Source organism: Nerophis lumbriciformis, linkage group LG18 (assembly GCF_033978685.3).
Source record: "Nerophis lumbriciformis linkage group LG18, RoL_Nlum_v2.1, whole genome shotgun sequence".
Taxonomy (NCBI): domain Eukaryota; kingdom Metazoa; phylum Chordata; class Actinopteri; order Syngnathiformes; family Syngnathidae; genus Nerophis; species Nerophis lumbriciformis.
The window spans coordinates 19,285,001-19,308,219 of NC_084565.2; the positions used below are offsets into that span (position 1 = coordinate 19,285,001).

Genomic DNA, 23,219 nt, shown 5'->3' on the forward strand with positions numbered 1-23,219 from the left:
TTTTCCATTAATGCTCACTCACTGTTGTGGACTAAAACAAATGAGCAACTAAACAAATTTGAGACTAAAATAGTTTAACTTCATGGCATCTATATCAATACTGTGGATGTACATATACCGGTAAGCATCCGAAGTGTTCCCTTTCCAGATGTAGCCAGCCCGCATTCACTTGCATGTATACTGTACTGTATAGGATATGGTATTGCACTGTCCTATCTAACCACCTCAAAGGGGATACTATGTAGAGTAGATGAGGGAGTACATATTCTAATGTACCGGTATACAGATGTATTCATGTTGTTGTGTCAGTTTTGTAATTGTTTGTTCCATTGCTACTTGTTTGCGTTGATCAGTAGCTGCATGTGATTGGTGTTAGTGTGGATTTATGGCTTTGCATACAGCTTGGATCATGTGATTGCAGAGCCTTTCCCAGCTGAGTAGCTAAAATAATTGGGTTATGTTTTCTGGTAATGATGTTTGGATTTTCAGTATTTACTGCTGGTTTCTCAAAAATATTATTTACCACTGTCCCGCTTTTGACAATATTCAATATTGTGCATTGCTTCTCAAGTAATACACTTTTTTACATTATCAGTAGGGATGTAACGAGATCAAAATCTCACGGTACGATATTACGGTATTAAGTCCACGGTGAAATACTCAGTGGCCTAGTGGTTAGAGTGTCCGCCCCTGAGATCGGTAGGTTGTGAGTTCAAACCCCGGCCGAGTCATACCAAAGACTATAAAAATGGGACCCATTACCTCCCTGCTTGGCACTCAGCATCAAGGGTTGGAATTGGGGGTTAAATCACCAAAATGATTCCCGGGCGCGGCCACCGCTGCTGCCCACTGCTCCCCTCACCTCCCAGGGGGTGATCAAGGGTGATGGGTCAAATGCAGAGAATAATCTCGCCACACCTAGTGTGTGTGTGACAATCATTGGTACTTTAACTTTAACTTTAACTTTATATTTTGGTATATGTCCAAAAAAAACAAAAAACTTAAAAATGCCATAGTGTGTAAAATGAAGTGTCAGGAATGTTTAGGATGAACACATTTACACATTGGACACAAACATAATGCTAAAATGTTCTAATCATATTTATTTCTACAAACAAGTATTTCTAAGTGCAAAGAATTGTGAGGCAAAATACATTCTCTATCTCTCAACTTTTACTTTCAGAGAAGCAGTGTCCTCTACAGTGGACATGTTTTATATCAGTTTTGAAAATGCTTTTTGAGTTTCTCAGAAAAGCAGTGGCGGGCCGTGCGTCTCGCACCTAGGCCTTCAGTGATCTCCGACTTCAATGATTACCTCTCAAAATACCATAATTGATGTCACCACATGACCATTGTTGGAGAAATACTATACAGGAAGACATTTATGCCCTACTGCGCATTGAATCACCTCAACAGTGTACAAAACGGGTTATTTTCTGGCATATTTAAAAAATCTATTAAAACGCATCAGCAATTAAAACATATCTTATGTGGTACTGTCAAAATAAAAATTGCAAAAAACATAATAAAAGTTAAAAAAAAAATTATATTTGAACTCACAATTTAAAGGACCTATTCAACGCCGTATAAGCCAGTGGTACCCCTCGTCGTTGGCTTATTTGAGTGGAAATGGCGAGAAATTTCCCCATTTCATCACCAGAACAGGGGTTGGCCGACATCGATGTAGTTTCTCTTTAAATATCCTTCTTGAAAATGGCCTTGCAAATATATATCTGCCACCTAATCAACGTTTTGTTCTCCTTCTCTCCTATCCCGGTATGGCTACGGCGCAACACTTCCTGCTTCCTGCTAAATTGAAACTTGTGACTGGATACTCTCTCAACTCTGTATTCTCAAATTCATCTAGCGGTCCCGATGAGTATCCAATCACAGGACGCGTAAATGTCACGTTCAATGTAAGGCCATCTAGAAGGCCTTACTTACAACAACTCGTGATCTGATTGACTATCGCAACTGTCTATCAACTGTATGTGTCTGTTCACTTACAGTGCATAGACGCCTGCATTGTTGATTCTGAAGGCCCCGGGCAGATTTCGTGCAGCATGGCAACATAATCTAGCTGAATTCTGATTGGATACAAACTAAAACTAAAAACAACAGCACTGGAACGAGCATACATAATATGACATGAAGAGAATATGAATACCAGTACTTTTAGATATTTAGGGAAAGTAAATAAAAATAATAATTGTATCTTTAATTTTGATCATGATTTCTGGTTATGTTAGGCCAGCAGAGAAGGCCTTGCTGGCCCTGACGGTACACCACTGCAGAAAATTAACTCACATTTTAACTTTTAATACTGTAAAAACCTCACAAATTGACATTTAGTTGTGCTGGCGTTATTTCCTCCAGTAGTTCGGTTTACAGCAGAGGCTTTCCTTCGGCATGGTGCGTCGTGAGCGAGTCTGTTTTGGCTTGGAACACTTGAGACGAACGTGGCGCACTTTTACCTCGGCCACAGAGGTCATGTTTTTGCCAGGTTTTGTTTGTCTATTTGTTAGCAACATAACTTAAAAAGTTATGAACTTATTTTGGAAAAAAAAATAAAATTACTCTTATCAACTACAAAATAGAACACACCTCACTTGCTGCTTCCTTTTTCGCTCCACAGCCCCACATTGCGGGCACTCGCTGCGCAGAGCTCTGGGAGATGTAGTTTATTTCAGACTCGTCAAAGCAATAGAGCCAGAAAAAAACTAGACTACCCAAGTTTTTGTTTGATACCGTCACATTGCCCAGCAATTTTGAGAAGATTTTGAAACTGTAATACAGCGATATCTACAATTTTGTTAAACCCTTAATCATCAGTCATTTTATCACAGTAACGATTCGGTACACTGCGTAAAACAGGCAGGGCGGCTTCTAATCTTCCTCTTTTCTAATAATGACCCCATGCTGTTTTGAATCTTCAGTAACAGGTATGATTCATGCATGCACCATGCTTTTTGAAATTAACCTTTTTTAAACCAATATCTGATACTCATTCCGCCAAGTGAGTTTAAATACACACAAGTCTCATATCGTTCTTTTCTTTTTCTCCCCCCACTTGTGTTCTTCCTTTTTTCTTCCACGTTCCATTTCTTCTACATTTTCTGTGTGTGTGTGTGTGTGTGTGTGTGTGTGTGTGTGTGTGTGTGTGTGTGTGTGTGTGTGTGTGTGTGTGTGTGTGTGTGTGTGTGTGTGTGTGTGTGTGTGTGTGTGTGATTGGTTTTGTGTTGCATGTTTGTGTGTTGTAGTCACTGTTCTCCTGTACATTGCTTCTTCTCTGTGTTCACTTCCCAACACTGGGCTTCCCTTAGTGTCTGTCTTCCCAACCTTCATCCTAAATTCCAGCTATTTGTCTCCAACCAGTTGGTCAGGTACTGTACAGTTTCTCCCTTACCTCTTTTGCCGCACTTGCACTGACCTAGGTCTCCACACTCCAAACTCAACAAAGCCCTTCTCCCCCTCCTAATAGAAAATGCTTGTGTTTACGCACTGGCACTGCCCTATACAAGTGTGTGATGGTGAATGTCGAATGATGTTTGAGGTTACTGAGGGTTTTCTTTTTCTTTTCAGAATTGAATTTGTGTGAAGAGTGATTTTCAAATGCCCAAGAAAAGTTGTGTTGTTGAAATACGCTAACCTTTTGGCATCTTGCAAACTCTAAACATAGTGGCAATGTTTATCAACAGTATTTTTTGAAGATGTTGGCAGTGAAGGTCAGAGGTTAAGCTTATTTTGATCATAACTTTCCTTGTTGGATGGGAATTCTGGACTTTATACAACAATTTGCACTTTCTGGTGTTACATTTTCCACGGTGTTCCTCACCTCGCTAATGACAGGTTTACCGGTACTTACAGTGCATTAATTCTGTGTCTTGCTGTATATTGGCTTTTCAACCATAGCACAGTTCTTGATACAGTTTTAGATTATGCCACACTACTGTATGGCATTAAAAATAAGTGGTAGTGCTATGAGCCTAAAAAATCCTAAATGTTCCTCTTTATGAGGAAACTGCTGCTAGGAAGTACAGTGGTACCTTAACTTAAGAGTAATTTTAGATACAAGCCTATTGTTATACTTTAAGTTGGGGACAGAATTTGAGTTACTCTAATAGCATTTTCGCCGCTGGTTGAAGTAGTATTTGTAACAGGGCTGTGCCGTTTTGAGCAATTACTATTGTTACAGGTTGCTGGTCCTGCTTTGTTTACAAATGAAACAACAGAAGTTTTAATTAGACCATTTATGGTTTTTTTGAAGTGCTGCTCAGAGATCGATACAGTCCTGCCCTCCAACCACCAGAACTGATAAAGTTAGTGAAAAAGAGGAGAAGCTAACAATCGATTTAGAGAAACTAACTATTTAAAATATGTCCTACTGGTTTGCAGCCTCGCCTCAACGTTGTAAGCGTGCATTACGCAAGCTGCAGCCAGCGTTCGCAGTATGCAGCCACACATGTCTTAACAACGATCATTTAGCCGTAGAAATATTGGGAAGCTGCAGAAGCCATGTTTAGTGTGTTTCAATTTATTCTGTCTAGTCCTGACTCAACAAGCTGGACAGTAAAGCATTAATTTTGCTACACAGATCTACATATTGTTTATTGTCAACTCTGACCTCTCTGTTTGATTTCAATTAATTTCAGTAGGCGGGGTTGATTTGAGAAACAAATTTTTTTAGTGACGAGCTCGGTCGTGGAACGCAATGTGCTCGTAAGTTGAGGTACCATTGTACAGGTAACCAATATGTCTAATTACGAAAATATGTAGGCAATTATTCAGTATCTGATTTGTCATTAGTTTGAATTAGGAAAATATGTTTTAAGATTAAAACAGGTTTAAACAATGTTCCAGAGTAATAATACCTGTGCCATTTCGACACAACATAATAAAAAAGTGGGAGTGGGGGAGGACATATCATTAGATATTTTAAGATATATATTGTGTTGTAAACCAACTCCTTTTTTTTATTTTTATTTTTATTTTATTTTTTTTATAAATAAAGTTGCCCTCTGTGATGTTGGACACGCTTCCCTAGCTAGAGGTGGGTCAGAGGCAGTATAATTTCAATGAGGAAATACATTTTTCCATCATGACTTCATGAAAATCCAGAACTTCAAAAGCAACTGTTAGTGCCTCTTCTCTCAAAAGTTGAGCAAAAAGTGAATAAGATAATAGTTTTTTCTCTCAGTTGGTGGTCATGAACAGGCTTTAGGTACACAAATTACTGTTGTAATGTATTTTAAAAGTCACTTTGCATAGCAGGCCATTTAAATTATTCTTAAATCAACTCATATTGCACTGGTATGTTACCCAGAGTGGCATTGGTTGCCTTTATTCATTGGATGTTAGATATCTCAGGGAAATAATGAAACGCACGTTTGAGGTGGGTTTCTCTGAAACAGGTTTGTCTTGGTGGTTTGGGTTTGCCTGCTTCTTCTACTTTTTGTCCTGATCATTAAACATTCAATCTATTTTCCTTCTGTCTAAAAGCATTTTAATGTTCTCCCTTTCTTCCAACCTCTCACACACTTTTAATATCTGTGTTTTTCTTTGCCATTATTCCTACCATTCACTTATTAGATTCCTGACTAAGCGGGAACAGCAACTAATGCACAGGCGTCACCATGCCGAGGAGCTTCTGCAGTGGAAACAGCGTCTTGATCAAGAGGAAGCAGATGTCCTGAGGATAGAGCAGGAGGCCCTGGCTGGTTGGGCTGAGGGTTCAAAGAGTCACTGCAAGGAGATCTCGGAAGTTATCCCTGAGTCAGTTAATCGTCGAATCTCAGAGCGAAGAGCAATCAGTGACAAAGGTGAAGTACAGATTTATTTAATTCCAAAATCAGTGACTTTTGATTGGTAGAAACAATTTAATTAGTGGAGGAAAAAAGTAGATCTCCACATTGACTAGTTTTGTGTGTGGTTTTATTTTCAGAGTATGTGACTGAAGACGATTATTCTTCAGCAACATCGGAGTGCAGCATACACACAGAAGGAAACTCTCAGCAGCTAAGAAATACATCCTCGGCACAAGCTGCATCAGTTGCTGAAATGGTCTCCAACCTGAGCAGCCCTACAAATTACACTGAGGACTTTGCTTCACTTACACTCAGCAAGCAGGTTTGCACAAAATATATTAAGCTTAAATTGTTTGTACATAAATTGCCAAACTGCTGCTTTATGATTTCAAGTCATACCTGAACCTTCCATCTTCTTTCCAGTCTTCTCCAGTCAAAGACAGCCGCAACAGGGCTGCATCTCCCTCCAATAGCAGCATCACAAGCAAGATGCAGCTTCGCTCCTCCTTCCAAATATCTAAACAGGCCCCAAATCAGCCTAGGGACACACCTGGTGAGTTACTCAATAACATAACTTACACAAGCACTGTATATGCATTGCAACCTGACCTCTGTATGATCGTTTTATTGTACCACGGAGAAAATGGAAGAGGGCAAGCAGATTGGTTGGACATTAAGAACCTGCATAGCTTGCACTGTGTTGTCAGCTGCAATGTGATGCTGCAAGCAGTTTTCAGTGTGCAGCAGCAGAAGAGATCACATTTTACTGCATGTAGTATGACTAAAAAAAGACACATGTTTAGCCAAAGCGGCGAATTGTTGTGAATTAAACCACTGGTTCTCAAATGTTTTCTTCACCAAGTACTAAATATATTTTGCATTGCAAATACATTTTTTTGCTACCTATGCTTAGTTGTCACTGTTAAGCCTTAAACATGTGGCTTATAATTAGGTCTGTGGCTTTTGAAAACACTAACAATATGATCTTAGTAAGTCTTAATACATTTGTTCACAAACATTTCACGTATATATTTCTATTATAATTATTGTGTACCACTAGATGGAGCATGCGTAAAACCAGTGGTATGTGTACCACAGTTTAAGAATGCATGGTTTAAGCAACAAACGTCCCCCTCCAAAATATTTCTGTTGTTCGTAATTGTTATTAATTGACATAGTATGTTAACCAAAACAAAAAAACTGAGCATTATTTGTAAAGATAACATACACTAACCCCTAAAGAATTAGGTTTAAATTCCAGTGGGTGCAAGTTGGATTACCCATGGCTAATCGCAGAGGTCTGACTCTGCTCTCACATTCTGTAATGTATTTTCTACATTTGCTTTTCAGAACCCATTTCAGAGCAGAGTGTCATAAAGAGCCGTATCAAGGCTCTGAAAGAGGAGCTGAGAAAACGAAAATGTATGGCCTATCAGCTCAAAAGGGAGCAGAAGATCAGAGATAAGGAGCGCCTGAAGGCACAAGAGGCCAGCCTACTGAAACAACTGGAGGTAATTATATCTATAATGTTAGATGGATGGATGTTAATTGTTTATGATGTTTTTTACAGCTTTATCATAACTTTTTCCTTCCATTTTATTTCCAGAGTTATGACAACTACATTGTAAAAACCAAGGCAGAACTGAGCAAAGACTCTGAGCCAACTCCTGTTAGCAAGTCTGAGAAGAAAGACTCCTTAGATACAAATCAACCCAGGCTCTTATCACCTATTCAAAGGTACAGTTGTGACAAATGTATTTAAAAAATATAGGGGGGAAAATGAACTAAAATAATCACCTGTTTTTTTAGGTCTGAAACGGGTAAAATACCGGCTGTAAAAGCACAAATTAATTCATCACTCCACCGAGGTAAGTTATTTTATTTGCATCATTCATTGGAGTAGGTAGTCGGCTATAGTTATGACCAATGTTTTTCCTCAGACATTAACAGGTCTACAACAGCATCTGAAGATCTTTCTGATGAAGATGCATCTCCAACTTCTTTACATGGTGGTCAAGATTGCCTCACCTCAGAACTTAAGAGATGTCAATCACCAGACACTTCCTTAACAGCCTCTGCTGAACCTGATGAGATAATTAGGTCTAAGGATAACACTGTGGCTGAGTTACATTCTCCTGCCACAGATATAAAAATTTCAGATCTTAATGGCAACCCCTCAACCTGTGACCATTCCTGTGGGTCTGAACCGGATGTCATCTCAGTGACGGAGAAACCTGTGAGGGATGTAGAGCAGTTTTATAATCCCCAGACAGATTACCAAGATGACTTTGAGTCATCAGGACCATCCACGCCAAAGAAGGAGCAGCATATTTCAAAGCCGGGACCAGTTCACCATACTGAAATCAGGTCTGGTAGTCAAGATGAAGAGATAGAGGAGGACATAGCAGAAGAACAAAGTCACTATTCAATTACTAGTGGTGCAAGCCATGAATCTGGTGGCCTGTTGGATCTTCATCTGCAAACTGAAGGTGACTTTAAAAATGACGGTCACACCATTGATTCCAGCCTTCTGCAAGGCCCTGTGCCTGTAGATGAAATGCCTAATTTCAATATCGGAGATCGAGTTCTTGTAAGCCACGTCCAACCTGGCACTTTAAGATTTAAAGGTTCAACCAGCTTTGCAGGTGGCTTTTCGGATGGTGTGGAACTTGACATCTATACCGATGCTACAGGTCAGGAGGGTTCATACGCAAAGGATGTGTCAGCTCAGTGTGAGGTTGAGCATAAAAGTAATGAGGCTATATCTGAAAATGTAAGAGGTCCGGAGAAAAGTGAAGAATGGTCTTACGATGTATTAGGAGACCAAGTGTTAACAGATGTAGCAGAGCAAAACTTCAAGAGCCAAGAACCACCAAAAACTGAAGCACACCTTGATTCACAAGGTGACCACTCTATACCACGAAATGCTCAGGAGTTAACTGCCATTGTGGAGATGAATGATGTTCTAAACCAATCCATACTGAAAAGTCAAGAGATAACTGGGACTGTTGAGAAGGATGACATTCTAAACAGATCCTTGACACCAAATAGTCAGGAGATGCTTCTAGATCAGTCCTTACCACATAATGATCAGGAGATTGTGGCCGTAGTTGATGAGGAACATGTACACTCCAAATACCAATTGATTTCTCCTGAGGTTTCAGATGAAATTAGGTATGAGAAGGTGGAGCAGAGGCGTCTCATATCTCCAGACACATTAGCAGACAAACTACTGAGCAACGTTGTGAACGACGCCATCCACCATTTGGTCCATCTCAAAAGGGTTAAAGAACAGAAAATCGAAGCTTCCAACCAGATCGAAGGAGGCCTCTTTGAGATGGACGAAGGACTTATTTCTTCATTGGAACATCAAGATTGTCTATCTTCTTTTTTAACTGAAGAGGAGCCATCTTCTCCAGAGTTGTTTAACCGACCGGTGAGTTCAATTCTTCAGCTTAATACAGTAAATCAACATATGTATTTTATCATTTATTTGGGGTGGGTAAAGGGGAAAAATCGCTCTAAAACTCTGCTGCCATTGTTACGTAGAAATTGTTTGTGTAGTTTCTTAAAGGGGCAGCTTGTACAATGCTGTGCAAAACATAGTTCTCTTTTACCACATGTACAGTATTAACAAGTACTGTATATTGTGCAATAAAGCAGCATTAGAATTCAGAACCAATGTTCTAATACCAGGGGGAAAAAATACAATTTATCCAGCATCTACAGTGCAGTAAGTAACAACAGACATGTTTCAACTAACAGCTGAATATTACAACCATCAATTTAAATCACATGGAGAGGTATATAAATCTGCTCAATGCTGACCAAACATGATACCTAAAAGATAGTTACTGGCATCTTGTGGGGTTCATTTAAAGGGGACCTTTTGTTACTTACTGGTACCTATTTTTTGTGTATTTCGGATCTGCAGAAGTCCCTGAAATTGGAATTCAAACCATTGAGGCATGGCCGAGATTTTTATAAAACAATCTTGCATTCCTTCATACTTTTCCAAACGAGCCATTTGGAATTTGTCCAATTTGTGACATTTTTCGTAAGTGTGACGTCAGCGGTTATCTCCATATATGGTAGATTTACCCAAAGAGCTTGCCGAGAGTCCGCCATTGTAGTCCAACTCTGTAGTCAATAAGTTCCCTCTTGTACTCTATTCTCTTGTTGTGGGGCAGACTGGCTCGTACTTGCAGATGCATGCTCCGCTGTTGCCATTTTTAACTCAAAGTACCGTGTAGTTTGTACTTATAGCTGTCAGTAGACTCGATATGGAAGCGCTAAATAATACAACATGGCTGGCAGGGAGAAGGAGCAGTTGAAGTGGAGGCACGTAAATAAGACTGCCCACAAAACGGCGCATAATGAAGAGACGGTCTGTAAAACATAATCTATGCAAAATAAATTACCAAAGAACCACCAATTCATGTTATGCAGACCACAAGGAAGTGTTTTTAATTTAGAAAAAAATCATAAAATGACCGCTTTAAAAATCTACATTAGGAGGTGCCTACAGCTACGCCTCTTCACTCAATCAAAGTTTACTTATATAGAGCCCTTAATCACAAATATCTCAAAAGGCTGTACAAGCCACAACGACATCCTCGGCTCAGATCCCACATCAAGGCAAGAAAAAACTCAACCCAATGGGAGCAACAAGAAACCTTGGAAGGGACCACAGATGTGGGGACCCCGGATGCCAAGTGGATACGGTTAATAATGTGAGAGTCCAATCCATAGTGTGGCCAGCAGGGGATCCTCTTGCATGTAGACAAGTCGGGGCGCCGAGACCTCACCAACTAATTCATAAGGAGTGGTCCACCCTGGGTCCCGACTTGGAACAACCTCCGTGGAGGCTGATCCGTGGTCACGTTAACCTCTCCACGCAGGAGAGGGGGGCAGAGCAGAAAAGAGAGACCGCAGATCAAATGGTCTAAAAAGGGGTCTATTTAAAGGCTAGAATATACAACTGAGTTTTAAGATGGGTCTTAAATGCTTCTACTGAGGTAGCATCTCTAACTGTTGCCAGTAGGGCATTCCAGAGTACTGGAGCCCGAATAAAAAAACGCTCTAAAACCCGCAGACTTTTTTGGGCTCTGGGAATCGCCAATAAGCCGATGTTCTTTGAACGCAGATTTCTGTCCAGGACATATGGTACAATAAAATCAGCAAGATAGGATGGAGCTAGACCAAGTATTTTATACGTAAGTAGTAAAACTTTAAAGTCACATCTTAAGTGCACAGTAAGCCAGTGCAGATGGGCCAGTATAGGCGTAATATGATCGATTTCTTTTTCTTGTCAAAAGTCTAGCAACCACATTTCGTACCATCTGTAATGTTTTAATGCTCGACATAGGGAGACTCGAAAATATTATGTTGCAGTAATCGAAACAAGACGGTGGTGGACAAAACGAGACAAATTTTAGCGACATTATGGAGATAAAATAAATCTGTTTTAGTAACACTCTAAATGTGTGACTCAAATTAGGGAGTTGGGTCGAAGATGATACCGAGGTTCTTCACCGAGTCGCTTTGTGTAATTGTTTTAATGTCAAATGTTAAGGTGGTATCACTATTAGCTCTTTATGTTAAAAATTTTGAGCTGGTATAAATTAGAGACCCTAGTAATAATTTGCTTTTCTCGCCCTAACACCTCGTGGCCAGTTTAATGCTGGCATTATTTGGGGAATTTACAGTGTTCATAATACTAAAAGAAATCTAAGAATCTGTGTGAAGACTGAATGCAGCTGCTGTGTTTAAAAGGATAACAACAAGAAGATAGAGAAAAAGAAGGAACTTATTGACTACAACGTCAGAATACAATGGCGGACGCGCGCAAAGCTCTTTGGGTAAAACTTAACCATATATGGAGATATTCGCTGATGTCACCAATGGGGGAAAACTTCACAAATTGGGCAAAAAGGCTCGTTTGAAGGATGTATAAAAAAAGGCAAGATTGTTTAATAAATATCTCCGCCATACTACCATGGTTTGATTTTAAATTTTCGAGACTTATGAACACCCCAAATACACAAAAACCGGTACCAATGGGAACGAAAAGTTTGTTTTGCATAAGTGGGTACGGGAAGTATTCAGACCCCTTTAATTTGTTTGTTTCATTGCAGCTATTTGCTAAAATCAAAAAAGTTAATTTTATTTATCATTAATGTACATACCATCTTGACAGAAAAACAGAAATATATATATTTTTTGCAAATATATTAAAAACTCAAAAATCACATGTACAAAAGACAAGGCAAAAGAATTGTCAAAGGATCTGCGAGAAAAGGTAATTGAACTGCATAAAACAGGAAGGGGGATAAAATGATATCCAAGGAATTGAGAATGCCAATCAGCAGTGTTCAAACGCTTATTAAGAAGTGGAAAATTAGGGATTCAGGTAGACCAGCAAAGATTTCAGCCACAACTGCCAGGAAAATTGTTTGAGATGCAAAGAAAAATCCACAAATAACTTCAGCTGAAATACAAGACTCTTTGAAAAATTGTGGTGTGGCTGTTTCAAGATGCACAATAAGGAGGCACTTGAAGAAAAATGGGCTGCAAGGTCGAGTCGCCAGAAGAAAGCCATTTCTGCGTAAATGTCACAAAGTATCCCGCTTACATTACGCCAAACAGCACAGAAACAAGCCTCAAAACTTCTGGAACAAAGTAATTTAGAGTGATGAGACCAAAATTGAACTTTTTGGCCACTCGACCATGCAGCCCATTTTTCTTCTAAGTGGAAGAAAGGTTTTTGTGTTATCATTCATATTCTCTGAAGAATGGCCAAGAAATCATAAATTCTCCCAGGGTATGTAAACTTATGAGCACGACTGTACATAAGTATTCAGACCCTTTGCTCAATACTTTGTTGATGCACTTTTGTTAGCAACTACAGTCTTTTTTTAATACAATGCCACAAGCTTGGCACACCTATCTTTGGGCAGTTTTGCGTATTCCTCTTTGCAGCACCTCTCAAGATCCATCAGGTTGTATGGGAAGTGTTGGTTTTCATCCAGGATGTCTCCGTACATTGCTGCATTCATCTTAATCTAATCAGGGAGGTGACCAAGAACCGCAGCAAACCACCAATCAGGCATGTATGAAATAGTGGCCAGACTGAAGCCATTTCTTAGTAAAAAAAAAAGTTTTCTAAAAGGCACCTGAAAGACTCTCAAACCATGAGAAACCAAATTATCCGGTCTGATGAGACAAAGCTAGAACTTTTTGGCGTGAATCCCAGGCGTCATGTTTGGAGCCAACCAGGCACCGCTCATCACCAGGCCAATACCATCTTTACAGTGAAGCATGGTGGTGGCAGCATCATGCTGTGGGAATGGTTTTCAGCGGCAGGAAGTTGGAAACTAGTCAGGCTAGAGAGAAACATGAATGTAGCAATGCAAGGAGACATCCTGGATGAAAACCAACACTTCCCATTCAATCTGATGGAGCTTGAGAGGTGTTTCAAAGAGGAATGAGCAAAGAGTAATGGGCAAAACTGCCCAAAGATAGGTGTGCCAAGACCTTAGGCTGTAATTGCTGCCAAATGTGAATCGACAAAGTATTGAGCAAAGGGTATGAATACTTATACAAATGTGATTTTTTAGTTTTTATTATTTTTAATGAATTTGCAAAAATGTCTACATTTCTGGGTTTTTTCTGTCCAGATGAGGTACTGAGTGTACATAAATGAGAAATACAATTAACTTTTTTGATTTTAGCAAATGGCTGCTATGAAACAAAGAGCGGACAATTTAAAGGGGTCTGAATACTTTCAGTACCCACCGTAGGTCCCCATTAAAGCATCTCCTTTTTTGCAGGAGTACCTGAGACCTGTCAGTATACAGACACTTTGGGCATAAGCTTCACAAGGCATAACATGTGTAGCTCAGCAGAACTTTACATATTGATTTACTTCTAACTTACATTGTATGTCTGGGTTGTGGAACATACTTGTGTAGTTTTGAGTTTTAAAGCACTTTGAAAACGTTACAGACAACTGACAGAGCATTTGTTGATTTGCCCTTTTGAATGTGTTTTCTCAAGCAAAGTCCAATGTTCTGTTGACAGTCTGATCAATCAGAGGAACCACTCCGTAAATAGTAATAAAACATAATTGTTTGTCTTTCTCTTTAATTCCAAAAGGAGAGTCCAATTTTGGGGGCTAGTGGCCAAGAAGAGCTTGCCAAACGACTTGCAGAGCTAGAACTTAACCGTGATATGCTGGAGGACCTCGGAGACGATCAGGACTGGTTTGATGAGGACTTTGGCCTCAGCTCACGTAGGGAACAACAGAGACGCCAACAGACACAGAGAGAAGAAACAAAACATGGAGCAGAACTGAGAAGCTCTGGTTCCTTAACCGAAGATCCACTGAGTGGGCTGGTCCCAGATGGGGACCAATCTGTGAAGACTCCACCAAGACCTACTCTTCCTCTCCCCATGCCACCGAAACTGCCAGAACAACCTGCCATGGTGGTGCCCCACTCAGCCGTAGAAGTAGAGAAAATGGTCCATGTTGCCATTCAGGAGATGTGGGAGAGCTGTGGCCTTTCAAAGGAAGGAAGACGTTTGCTTTCAGACATGAACTGCCCCAAACCTTCACAAGTATATTTTGGTGTTGAGGGCAGTTCCACAAACCAGGAGGCACTCTGCATCCGCAGCTACAAAAAGGTGAAAATACAGGACTAAGCAGTTCTGCTTATTTTGTTATGAATGTGTAGTGTAGTCTTAAAGTTCAATTATTCCCTGATGTTTAACATCTTTTGAAAGTGTGGTTTGTCATTCATATTTGATGGGAACGTTGTTGAACAAATACATACTCATCATTAAAAAAAATAGGTTGACTTATTAAACACTCTCGTAAAATATAACCTTTTTGACAGACGTATTAAAACATCTTAATTCCCACAGGCTGTGTATGACCTAACATGGGAGATATTCCAGGAAATTTATGCTGAAGACCCCATTGCGAATCATCCTAAATGGGTAAAACCACAGCGAGTCAGCCCTGCCTTTCACCACAAAGTCAAGACACCAGAGGACATGACGGAAATTCAGGTACAATTTGATTGTCACTAACAACCACTATGCTACTATAATGTTATTGCCACCAAATATCAAATACAGGATGATGATTTTGGTTTTGACTTATTTTGTCCAGGAATTTGTCACAGAAGAAGTTCTAAAACTTTACGGTTTGGCCAAGAATACAGGTAAAAAGTCAGACTGGCAGAAGATGCTGAAATTTGGCCGAAGGAAGCGCGACAGAGTTGATCAAATACTGGTAAGTATGTACATTAATTAAATGTGCAATTAATGTTTTTATCGATTATCGCTTTCCGCCGGTGTTTTGTTTTGTTTATATTTTATTTTTCAAATTTTCGTCCCCGTTTATTGCGTTTTTATTTGTCGTCTTCAAAGTAATGAACTATCCGGTACAATTTCTTAAATTTTGATTCACCGAAAGTTTTTTCGATCACAAATACCGGTACTGCATTTCCGGTGTTAGGACTCCCGCGTGTTATTGTTTTCGTCATGGCAAGCAATAAACCCAAGTAGCGCAGCTTCAATGAAAAATAGCTTAAGGATGTTTTATTGAAAATGTAGAAAAAAATACCGGCAGCGGTAAAGTTTAGATCCATGAAGGAAAGAAGAAAGTGAATACATTTACATATGCGTAAAAATGTGTTTTCTTTTGTATTATTTTTTTATGAATTACCGTATTTTCCGCACTATAAGGCGCACCGGATTATTAGCCGCACCTTCAATGAATTACATATTTCATAACTTTGTCCACCAATAAGCCGCCCCGGATTATAAGCCGCGCCTACGCTGCGCTAAAGGGAATGTCAAAAAAACAGTCAGATAGTTCAGTCAAACTTTAATAATATATTGAAAACCAGCGTTCTAACAACTCTGTCCCAAAATGTACGCAAATGTGCAATCACAAACATAGTAAAATTCAAAATGGTGTAGAGCAATAGCAACATAATGTTGCTCGAACGTTAATGTCACAACACACAAAATAAACATAGCGCTCACCTTCTGAAGTTATTCTTCATTCGTAAATCCTTCGAATTCTTCGTCTTCGGTGTCCGAATTGAAAAGTTGCGCAAGCGTGGGATCCAAAATGGCCGGTTCCGTCTCGTCGAAGTCATCGGAGTCAGTGTCGCTGTTGTTGTCCAGTAGTTCTGTGAATCCTGCCTTCCGGAAAGCTCGGACCACAGTTGTGACCGAAATATCTGCCCAGGCATTTACGATCCACTGGCAAATGTTGGCGTATGTCGTCCGGCGCTGTCTGCCCGTCTTAGTGAAGGTGTGTTCGCCTTCGGAGCTGTGTGAAAAAAGCCACCCGGCCTCTTCGCGTAAACTTCCCTTAACCACTCGCTCATCTTTTCTTCATCCATCCATCCCTTCGAGTTAGCTTTTATGATGACGCCGGCTGGAAAGGTCTCTTTTGGCAAGGTCTTCCTTTTGAATATCACCATGGGTGGAAGTTAGCATGGCAAGCTAGAACCACAGTGAAGGATGACTTCTCATTCCCTGTGGTGCGAATATTCACCGTACGTGCTCCCGTTCCACAGTGCGGTTCACAGGAATATCAGTTGCTGTGAAATACGGTAGTAATCCGTGTGCGGATGGAGAGATTGCGTCTTTTTATGAACCGGATCCTTGTCGCTTAGTAGGAGCCATTTTGTGGTCTTTACAGATGTAAACAGGAAATGAAACGTACGGTGATATCCGCGCGTTTTTTCTTCTTCTTCCGGGGGCGGGTGGTTGCTTACAGTAGAAGAAGAAGCGCTTCCTGTTCTATGGGGGCGGGTGCTTTCCTTGGCGGTTGCTTGCGTAGAAGAAGAAGCGCTTCCTGTTCTACCGGGAAAAAAGATGGCGGCTGTTTACCGAAGTTGCGAGATCGAAACTTTATGAAAATGAATCGTAATAAAGCGCACCGGGTTATAAGGCGCACTGTCAGCTTTTGAGCAAATTTGTGGTTTTTAGGTGCGCCTTATAGTGCGGAAAATACGGTAAGTAACGTTTATGACAACCTTTTTCCAAAACGCAACATAGAATGTGAGATATAACAGGATAATGCATATATTCATCATTTGTTTTCAAAACGGTTATAAAAAAAGTGGTACCCCAAAAATGTTCTGTGGGACCCCATTTTTATGACTTGATGGGGTCCCCGGGACCCCATTTTGAAAAATCCTCGCGCCAACACTGCATCCAAGTTTGAGATAGGATAGATTTGTTTTATTGTATTTAATTGGGAAAGACAAAGTCCGACCTAGTTTTTCCAACTACGGTAGTAAAAAAATACACTTCAAGATGTTGAGTATTTTTTTAAGTTAAATATTAGCTTACATAAATTAGTCCATTTGTTTTTTGTTTATTTAGGATAACAAAGTTATTTACCTTCTAATTACCGTACAATAGTAAACAATTCTACAATAATGAGAATTTTTTTTATCCTTTTAAATAGTTAATTGCATTATTATTGTATATTGTGAGAATATTACATCATAAACACTATATAGTTTTTTTTATCAGTTATTTCTTCAGTTTAAGAACATTTTGTAGAAAAAAGCTCCGGGTTCATCTGCATAAAGCCAAATATTTTTTTAAGTAAATCATTGCATATCGGTTTAATGTGTGTGACATTGACAGAAGAATTTGTTGATTGACACGTCTCCCTTCATTCGTTATTTTTGCATTTGTATGCATTTATATGTATGAAATATAAAAGTCGCAAATCAAATTGCAATCGCAATTTTGGAGAGAAATGTCGCAAATTATTTCTGAAATACGTGCACTGTGATTACATTAGTGCTCAATTTTGTCTAAAAATAATTCTTGATAATATTTATCGCCAATAATTTTTGGGGCAATATATATCGTCCAGCAAAATCTATCGTTGCCGGCCTCGGGGGATCTACTGTTAGGACTGTGATGATGGGCCAATTTTGGAGGCTCTCATAAGCAGTGTTGGGTTAGTTACTGAAAACCAGTAACTAGTTACAGTTACTAGTTACTTTATTTCAAAAGTAACTCAGTTACTAACTCAGTTACTTACACCAAAAAGTAATGCGTTACTGTGAAAAGTAACTATTTAGTTACTTGTTTTTTTCTTCTTCTTTTTTTAAAGCTCCCATTAATGCCCTTTTTGCCTTCATTTCAGTACTGTTATTGCACTGGAGAATAATACAATCTGTTGATCAACTTGACATACATTTTTATTTTCCTTTTAACATAATTAATGAAAAACAGTGCAACATAAAAAGGCATTCCTCCTTTCTTTAAACTTGGACCAATGACCATGAATAAAAAACAAGTTAAAGTGCAACATAAGAAGGCACATCATCTTCCTTGAAACATAAAGCCTGACATCTGGAGTGATGCTGCTGTCTTCCACACTTGGAGCCATGGATTGTAGAATACTTGTTTTCAGTGGCAGGATCATTGACACAGATGGTGAAGTTTCAGTGCTCAGTAGAGATGGAACACTTTTGATGGGTTTAAGCACCTGGAGGACCTCACCTGCCACTCTCACATCATCATCAGACAGGGTGACATTTGTCTTCAGGGTGTTGTGGGTCAATGCAGAGTATATAGCTGCCTGCTGCTCCAACATATCATAAGTGGAGTTCCACCTCGTTGGGACATCATGTATGAGCAGGCAGCTTTAGCATTTCTTGCTTTGTCTTAAGCACATGAGCAGCTGTTGTGCTTGGGTGGAAGTAAGAAACCTTCCTGATCCTCCCAAAGAGGCGCTCCATCCTATTGACTGAGATTCCCTTCTGTGATGCCAAATTCACTACATGTGCAAAGCACCTATCTGTGGTCCCAGTCCTGCCTCATTCTCTGTAATTATTTGATTTTTGGCATCATCACGTGTGACTGGGATATCTTTATCTTCCATTCCTCCACTGCTTATGTCAGTACCTGCGCAAGGTGACTCTCGTAGAGGGGGCGTGTCTTCTCATCTCCCAGTCTGCTGTGATGAAGTGAGCGCTTATACAGGTAAAAGCCAGTAAATTAGAATATTTTGAAAAACTTGATTTATTTCAGTAATTGCATTCAAAAGGTGTAACTTGTACATTATATTTATTCATTGCACACAGACTGATGCATTCAAATGTTTATTTCATTTAATTTTGATGATTTGAAGTGGCAACAAATGAAAATCCAAAATTCCGTGTGTCACAAAATTAGAATATTACTTAAGGCTAATACAAAAAAGGGATTTTTAGAAATGTTGGCCAACTGAAAAGTATGAAAATGAAAAATATGAGCATGTACAATACTCAATACTTGGTTGGAGCTCCTTTTGCCTCAATTACTGCGTTAATGCGGCGTGGCATGGAGTCGATGAGTTTCTGGCACTGCTCAGGTGTTATGAGAGCCCAGGTTGCTCTGATAGTGGCCTTCAACTCTTCTGCGTTTTTGGGTCTGGCATTCTGCATCTTCCTTTTCACAATACCCCACAGATTTTCTATGGGGCTAAGGTCAGGGGAGTTGGCGGGCCAATTTAGAACAGAAATACCATGGTCCGTTAACCAGGCACGGGTAGATTTTGCGCTGTGTGCAGGCGCCAAGTCCTGTTGGAACTTGAAATCTCCATCTCCATAGAGCAGGTCAGCAGCAGGAAGCATGAAGTGCTCTAAAACTTGCTGGTAGACTGCTGCGTTGACCCTGGATCTCAGGAAACAGAGTGGACCGACACCAGCAGATGACATGGCACCCCAAACCATCACTGATGGTGGAAACTTTACACTAGACTTCAGGCAACGTGGATCCTGTGCCTCTCCTGTCTTCCTCCAGACTCTGGGACCTCGATTTCCTCGATTGCCTGAAGTCTAGTGTAAAGTTTCCACCATCAGTGATGGTTTGGGGTGCCATGTCATCTGCTGGTGTCGGTCCACTCTGTTTCCTGAGATCCAGGGTCAACGCAGCCGTCTACCAGCAAGTTTTAGAGCACTTCATGCTTCCTGCTGCTGACCTGCTCTATGGAGATGGAGATTTGAAGTTCCAACAGGACTTGGCGCCTGCACACAGCGCAAAATCTACCCGTGCCTGGTTTACGGACCATGGTATTTCTGTTCTAAATTGGCCCGCCAACTCCCCTGACCTTAGCCCCATAGAAAATCTGTGGGGTATTGTGAAAAGGAAGATGCAGAATGCCAGACCCAAAAACGCAGAAGAGTTGAAGGCCACTATCAGAGCAACCTGGGCTCTCATAACACCTGAGCAGTGCCAGAAACTCATCGACTCCATGCCACGCCGCATTAACGCAGTAATTGAGGCAAAAGGAGCTCCAACCAAGTATTGAGTATTGTACATGCTCATATTTTTCATTTTCATACTTTTCAGTTGGCCAACATTTCTAAAAATCCCTTTTTTGTATTAGCCTTAAGTAATATTCTAATTTTGTGACACACGGAATTTTGGATTTTCATTTGTTGCCACTTCAAATCATCAAAATTAAATGAAATAAACATTTGAATGCATCAGTCTGTGTGCAATGAATAAATATAATGTACAAGTTACACCTTTTGAATGCAATTACTGAAATAAATCAAGTTTTTCAAAATATTCTAATTTACTGGCTTTTACCTGTAGTTCCGCTGGACGTCCACCCGTCTGTCATGAGCGCAACAGCTGATGCTCGGGATAGTTCATCCACAACTTTTTTCTTCTCCTGCTCATAAAGATCTGGCACAATCTTATTGCTGAAGTGGGTGCGCGACGGGATGTCGTAACGTGGTTCAAGCACGTTCAGCATGTGTTTAAAACCCTCGTTTTTCACAACCGAGTCTGCACTTATAAACACACCGATTCAATGGCGGGGGCGTTCAAGCTCCTCCGTTACTCCGCTCGCCATGACCACGCTGTGTGTGGACTGAACGTGCCAACAACTTTTTTTTTTGTTTCATATATCAAACCGCGGATCACGTGATCCGCGGTTTGATATATGAAACAAAAAAAAAAGTTGTGTGCCTCATCCCCTCCCACACCCACACACACACACACATAGACCGCGCCTCTTTTCTTCTTTCCGGCTTGTGACAGAGGAAGATTCAGAAGAACGACACCGCAGCGCTTCTGTTTCTAGCCGATACTACATCAAAAGTAACGTAAAATAACGCAGTAACGCATCATGTAGTAACGGTAACTAAATTACTGAATAAAAAAAAATAACGCGTTAGATTACTAGTTACCGCCGAAACTAACGGCGTTACAGTAACGCGTTACTTTGTAACGCGTTAGTCCCAACACTGCTTATAAGTTAATGAGCCTGGTAATTGACCAATTCACCCAACAAGGTGGAGCTACTCCAATCTAACAGCAGTGCAGTCATTTGTACAAGCTGTCTGTTGATATACAACAACAACACATCTGCAAACCCTGCTCTACAACAAACTTCATATGATCTGCAGGTACAGGAGCTCCAGGAGGAGGAGGCTCAGTGGGTGTGCTACGAAGAAGATGAGCTGTCTGTCAAGATGCAACTGGCTGACAGCATCTTTGACATGTTGCTGAAGGACACAGCCAACATGCTGAGTCTCTTAACCAAGAGGGCCACCATTGATTAATGGTTGAATGTAATCCACTTTGAATCAACTAGTACATGGGTTTGGAATTCTTACATAGATGTATAAAGGTCAGTGGCACATTTTGGCTTAAATAAGTGATGTCATTTGTAGCCTTTTTACTAAAATGTATAATGTAGGGGCCTTAAACACATCCTACTGTCAATCGTCTTTTTTCTTTGTTTTGTTTTCCTTTAGTCTCATCCTCCGTGCTTTCTTTTTCCATATCTGACACATAAACGTGTCCAAGTAATTAAAATGTGTCACTGATTTTGAACATTCAAATTGCCCTCAATTTGGACGTCATAGAGATAAGATATTGTGTAAAACCTCTTAAATATGTTTATTTATTGTGCAGAAAAGAGAATGCTGGATTTGTATATTATGTCAGATTTATAAAAAGAGTTTTATTGTTATTCAAAGTAAATCTATAGTGATCTAATTGTAAAAGCACAAGATATGTGAGCGTGGCAATATTATGTCAGAGATTTAAAATAGAGAAAATAGTATTTAAAAGTCACATTCATGATAAGTGTGCTGTAATATTAGCACAAACTTCACAAAGCCTCCAAGTTAAATACTACTGATTTTTGTTTGAATTGTAACTTATGGGGTTCTATTAGAAACATATTTTGGTTGATTCGAAGCTATTTGCAATTTGATAGGCGGCTTTAGGATGTCAATACACTACATATTAGCATACAGTGTGCAAGTGGGACAAAGAAAGGAATATTAGACGTTTTGCATGGTCCTGAAATGCTGGATTTGAGCCTTTTTACACACATTTGAGTTACCGGTAGTCCAGTATCTTCTACATCTACCGTACTTCTTCTCAGCCTCAGTGCAGCCCTTATGTTGATTTTGCAAACCATAAGCATGGTCAAAACCAGCTGCCAGTACTTTGCCAGGTGACCAACTTCAACCGTCATTTAAAGTGCCTCTTTACATTGTGGTATAGACCATGTTTATTAGCTTATCTTTTGGACAGTCTGTTTCTTTCTTTTTTAAATTATTCTACACCTCTCTTCTTTTACCGGTCTGCCGAAAAATTATTTCATGACTTCAGTTTGGGCCTTAACTCACTTGGTAATGTCAAGGTTTTAACTTGTTCATGTTTTTGTCAAAGCCTGATGTCAAAGACACAGTTGATTGGTTTTAGACACCCAGTGCATTTCCATTATCACACTGTCTTCTATCTTCTATTTTGGTCCTCTTAACTCTTTCTATGGGAAAGCCAGCTTTCTTCCTTTCAGACTTTTTTTTTTTAAAGCTAAAGTGACCTTAACTTCAACCCATTTTAACCCTCACTTGTTAGATAATGTACCAAAATATGTGATGCCAACCTCACCCCTCTAAGAGTGAAATTCTTCTATAATTGATTGTAAATTGGAGAGATGAACACTCTGTTGTAACTATGCAGTGCTTTATGTAGTTGGCTGAACACCTTTATAGACCTCAAATGTGTCCATAGAAGAGCCCTTTCTTCTCTGGAATGGGAGATGAAGCAACTTTGTAATTTGATCCCAGTAGAAAAATAAGAATAGATGTAATAAATAAACCTCATCCTACTAATCCTCCTCCCTTTTTAATTGTTTGAAATGTTAATTAATATTTATAATAATGTGCTGTGAGTGCACCAAGTGCACTCGGCTTGTACGATACTTCTATTGTTGTAAATATACTGAACTATTGTAGCCAATCTGACCTGCTCTTAAAGTCACCTCAGTGACCGTTGAAATATGGAACTTTGCAAACTTGTACATATTTGTAGACTTTGGTACTGTAAATAAAGCTTTGTTTGTAAAGGAAA

The 23,219-nt window shown here is 39.8% G+C and overlaps 1 protein-coding gene across 5 annotated transcripts in view; it reads left to right on the top strand.

Annotated features, from left to right (window-relative positions):
• Positions 1–23,219, top strand: part of cep350 (centrosomal protein 350) — an 83,498-nt gene extending 60,279 nt beyond the window's left edge. For 4 of the 5 annotated variants that reach the window (XM_061977793.1, XM_061977796.1, XM_061977794.1 and 1 more), the window contains 12 exons: positions 3,261–3,383; positions 5,590–5,819; positions 5,942–6,126; positions 6,228–6,357; positions 7,155–7,315; positions 7,411–7,541; positions 7,614–7,672; positions 7,745–9,240; positions 13,962–14,489; positions 14,730–14,876; positions 14,980–15,102; positions 21,257–23,219. In XM_061977793.1, coding sequence (XP_061833777.1) covers positions 3,261–3,383; positions 5,590–5,819; positions 5,942–6,126; positions 6,228–6,357; positions 7,155–7,315; positions 7,411–7,541; positions 7,614–7,672; positions 7,745–9,240; positions 13,962–14,489; positions 14,730–14,876; positions 14,980–15,102; positions 21,257–21,412 — 3,469 coding nt within the window. In that variant the 3' untranslated portion in view covers positions 21,413–23,219. The remainder of the gene's footprint in view (positions 1–3,260; positions 3,384–5,589; positions 5,820–5,941; positions 6,127–6,227; positions 6,358–7,154; positions 7,316–7,410; positions 7,542–7,613; positions 7,673–7,744; positions 9,241–13,961; positions 14,490–14,729; positions 14,877–14,979; positions 15,103–21,256) is intronic. The other variant, XM_061977797.1, reaches the window with a different exon arrangement.